The sequence below is a fragment of the Artemia franciscana genome, chromosome 8 (assembly GCF_032884065.1).
Source record: "Artemia franciscana chromosome 8, ASM3288406v1, whole genome shotgun sequence".
Lineage (NCBI taxonomy): Eukaryota > Metazoa > Arthropoda > Branchiopoda > Anostraca > Artemiidae > Artemia > Artemia franciscana.
This window is the reverse complement of record NC_088870.1, coordinates 41,346,731-41,350,352: the sequence shown is the minus strand read 5'-3', so window position 1 is coordinate 41,350,352 and position 3,622 is coordinate 41,346,731. Positions and strand designations below refer to the sequence as shown.

At 35.7% G+C, this 3,622-nt stretch overlaps 1 protein-coding gene across 1 annotated transcript; it reads right to left on the bottom strand.

The window, feature by feature from the left end:
* Positions 1–1,837: 1,837 nt before the first annotated feature.
* LOC136030677 (inactive serine/threonine-protein kinase TEX14-like) lies at positions 1,838–2,347 on the bottom strand. The gene has a single exon (XM_065709744.1). The coding sequence runs from the start codon at positions 2,345–2,347 to the stop codon at positions 1,838–1,840; it is 510 nt and encodes a 169-aa protein (XP_065565816.1).
* Positions 2,348–3,622: the final 1,275 nt, after the last annotated feature.

Below are 3,622 nucleotides of genomic sequence, written 5' to 3'. Positions count from 1 at the left end.
GCAATGTCTATTTGGTGACATAAATAATTCCCTTCCCTTTATTTTTTTGTTTTATTTATAGCCTCAAAGCGTGTTTCGAAGAAGCATTTTAGATACGAGTATTGCATCGGGGCCCACACCCTCTCTCGTCGAATTTGAAACCAACGAATTAAAATGTAAGCTTGAGGCAGTAGAAGAGGAATTGAATAATCAGAGAATTCAAAACGGCCAACTGATGAAAAAGGTAAGCAAACTGAATCTTCAGTGCTCATTTAAAGAGAATATTTAGGAGTTAATTTGGGGTTTTTCTAGAGTGGCAGAAAAAGGACAAAATTTTTCCATAGAGAGGGAAATTTCGGGGGGGGGGATGAACTTTTCAAGGGAAGTTTTACACTGGGTATACTTACCAGAATTCCTATACGAAATTTCTTTATATGTCTTGCTTTTTCTTTACTGATTCAATTTTAGGCGCGGAGATGTTAAAGGTAATTTTTCCAAAAACAAACATATCGGACGCCTTTATACTTCATAACTGTAAAAAATCAAATCCTTTTTCAAAGTGCCGAAAATTCCCTGCATTCCGTTCAGGAGAAACATTTCTGATTATAGTCGCTTCATATATCAGTTCAAGGAAACTCTTGCAGTGCAAGCAAAAGTTGACGGCATATTTTTACCGGAATTATCCCTATTTAAGTTCTTGTACATAGCGAAGGCCTTAGTAAACATTTAAGTTTGTCTATAAGTGGTAAGAAGTGAGATGGGACCGTGTTAGCCTGTCTAACTAGTGTAGGGAAAAGCTAAGAACGTGTGATTTTCCCTAAAACCCTTATTTTCAATAACCAGTGTGTTTTACAAATAAACCATTTGCTGTTCGTTTACTATTTAATATTTTATTAGAACAAAGATTGTTTGTAATTGAGATTAGAAAAAGATGAGTTCTTTCTAAGTATTTATGCAGAGCAACAAAACGCTCACCCTAAGATCACAATGAAGTTGAACTCTATTGGGGGGGGGGGTTGGACCAAGCAAAGAAACTAGACTCAAAGATATATAAAATGTATGTTATTGTGATTACACGTTAAAAGGTTTGATTTTAATGAAGGACTAATCGAGTTTTCTCGGTTAATTTTTTTTCTCGAGTTTTCTTTCTAAAAAGAAAAAAGGAGGTATTTTTAACTTACGGAGGAGTGATCAGATCTTAATGAAATTTCATATTTAAAAGGAGCTCGTGACTCAGATCTCTTATTTTAAATCCTGACCGGATCCAATGTCACTTGGGGGGGACGAAAATCTTGGAAAACGCTTAAAGCGAAGAGATCAGGATGAAACTTGGTGGTTAGAATAATCACAAGTCCAAGATATGTGACGGAAACGATCCGCTCTCTTTGGTGGAGTTGGGAGGGGGTAATTCGGAAAAAATAGAAAAAATGAGGTATTTGTAACTTACGAATGGGTGATTAGATCTTAATGAAATTTGATCTTTAGAAGCATCTTGTGCTTTAGAACTGTCATTTTAAATCCCTACCAGATCCGGTGACATTGGGGGGAGCTGGAGGGGGAAACCGGAAATCTTGGAAAACGCTTAGAATGGAGAGATCGGGTTGAAACTTCATGGGAAGAATAAGCACAAGGCATAGCTACGTGATTGACATAATTGGAACGGATCCGTTCTCTTTAGGGGAGCTAGGGGTTGTTAGTTTGGAAAAATTAGAAAAATTGAGGTATTTTAACTTAAGAACAGGTGACCAGATCTTAATGAAATTTGAAATTTAGTAGGAACTCATGTCTCAGAGCTCTTATTTCAAATCCTGACCGGCATTAAGCTTCTGATTTTCCTTTTAAAGCAATCTATTGATTCTTAGAATTTCAGCCCAGCTCTTAACAGCCTTCGGATAAGTGTGGGAAACTGTCCAACACTGATGACAGGATTGTTTTTATTGCAATTTTTAGATTCTTTCATTTTTTGACTTATCAAATCAAGCACATCTTTTAAATTTTTGTCTTCCCATGGCAGTTTTCCTGCAATAACTTCTTTTGCCACCATACACAAAGAAAAAATATCCGATTCTTTTGTAGGCACTTTTCTTTCCATTACTTCTGGTGACATCCATCTCCAGTAAATATTCTTAAACACATCCCAAGGGCGCTGAACATAAAGACAATTTTTCAACTCGCCTCGGGCGTGGATGGCAAACTCGAAATTGCCCAGTTTTGCCTGAGTAGGGCTAACAATGTGAATGGAATGAGATGATATTGCTAGATGTAAAAAGCCCATATTATGAACTAATTTCAGGGCAGTGGCAATTTGGCAAAGAAAGGTCAGCTTTTTTATAGGCCAAATTCTTGTATAGGCAGCTCGTGCATACATCTATGTAATGAGCCAAATTGGACTCTTTAATAAACCAAAGATATTTGATGGTGTTCCTGGGTCGGTATAACCCCAAGTAAATGCAGAATACCTGGTGCACTCAAAACCCGTTGATTTTCCAGTTCAACCATCAATAAATTCTGAGATGCGCTGTTCGGCGAACCAAGTTTTAAGTCGGCATCGATGAGCCTTCTTATGGTAACAATAATCCCTTTCCAACTTCGGGGGTAATACTCCGTAACTGCTCCACATTTAGAAGAAAAAAATGATTATAAACTCTTTCATCTTCGTTGAACGGAAAACCTTATACCAGTGTTTTTTGTTGCTGTCCTTTGAAAAGAATTAAACAAAAAAAAACTAGACTTTCTAAACTGAAAGTAAGGAGCGACATTAAAACTTAAAACCAACAGATATTACTCCGTATATGAAAGGGGCTGTTCCCCCCTCAACACCCCGCTCTTTACGCTAAAGTTTGACTCTTTCTCTCAACTCTACTTTTTAAAACAATAAGAAACTTTGGCGTAAAGAGCTGGGCTTTAAGGGGAGAACAGCCCCTTTCATATACGGAGTAATTTCTATTCATTTTAAGTTTTAATATCGCTCCTTACTTTCAGTTAAAAAAAACTGTTTTTTTTTATTTAATTTCTGAACGTTTTTGAATTAATGCATGTTTTGATTTTGGCTCTCCGCACATGAATAATTAAAGCGAAATTTGCATATTAATTTATTTTTATGGCTGAATGTCTTTTTCATAGTTTTGGTCGGACTATTTTGAGAAAAAAGGAGTGGGGGAGTAGGCCTAGTTACCCTCCAATTTTTCGGTTATTTAAAATTGCAACTAGAACTTTTAATTTTTTACGAACGTTTTTATTAGTAAAAATATACGTAACTTACTAATTAACTTACGTAACAAACTTCTCAACTCTTATGTTTTTATTACGTATATGAGGAGGTTCACCCTCTCGTTAATACCTTGCTGTTTACAAAAAATTAAATTTTGTCCTAATTCCTTAAGAATGACCCCTGAATCACAAAGGCCGTAGAATAAATGGTTGAAATTAATAAAATTACTTTAGCGTAATGAGCGAAGTATTAGGAGGAGGAGAACCCCTTATATGTTAATGCAATTATAATTTCTGCTCGTTTTAAGTTTTAATGCTGCTCCTTACTTTCAGTTGAAAAAACTTTTCATATTTGCTTGTTTCGTTGTCCTTTGAGAAGAATACTAAAAAATTTTGCCCCCTTTTCATGGAAATTTTTTTCCCCCATTAAAAA

Coding starts and splice junctions, on each gene's coding strand:
- LOC136030677 (XM_065709744.1), bottom strand. CDS start 2,347: ATGTATGCACGAGCTGCCTATACAAGAATTTGGCCTATAAAAAAGCTG.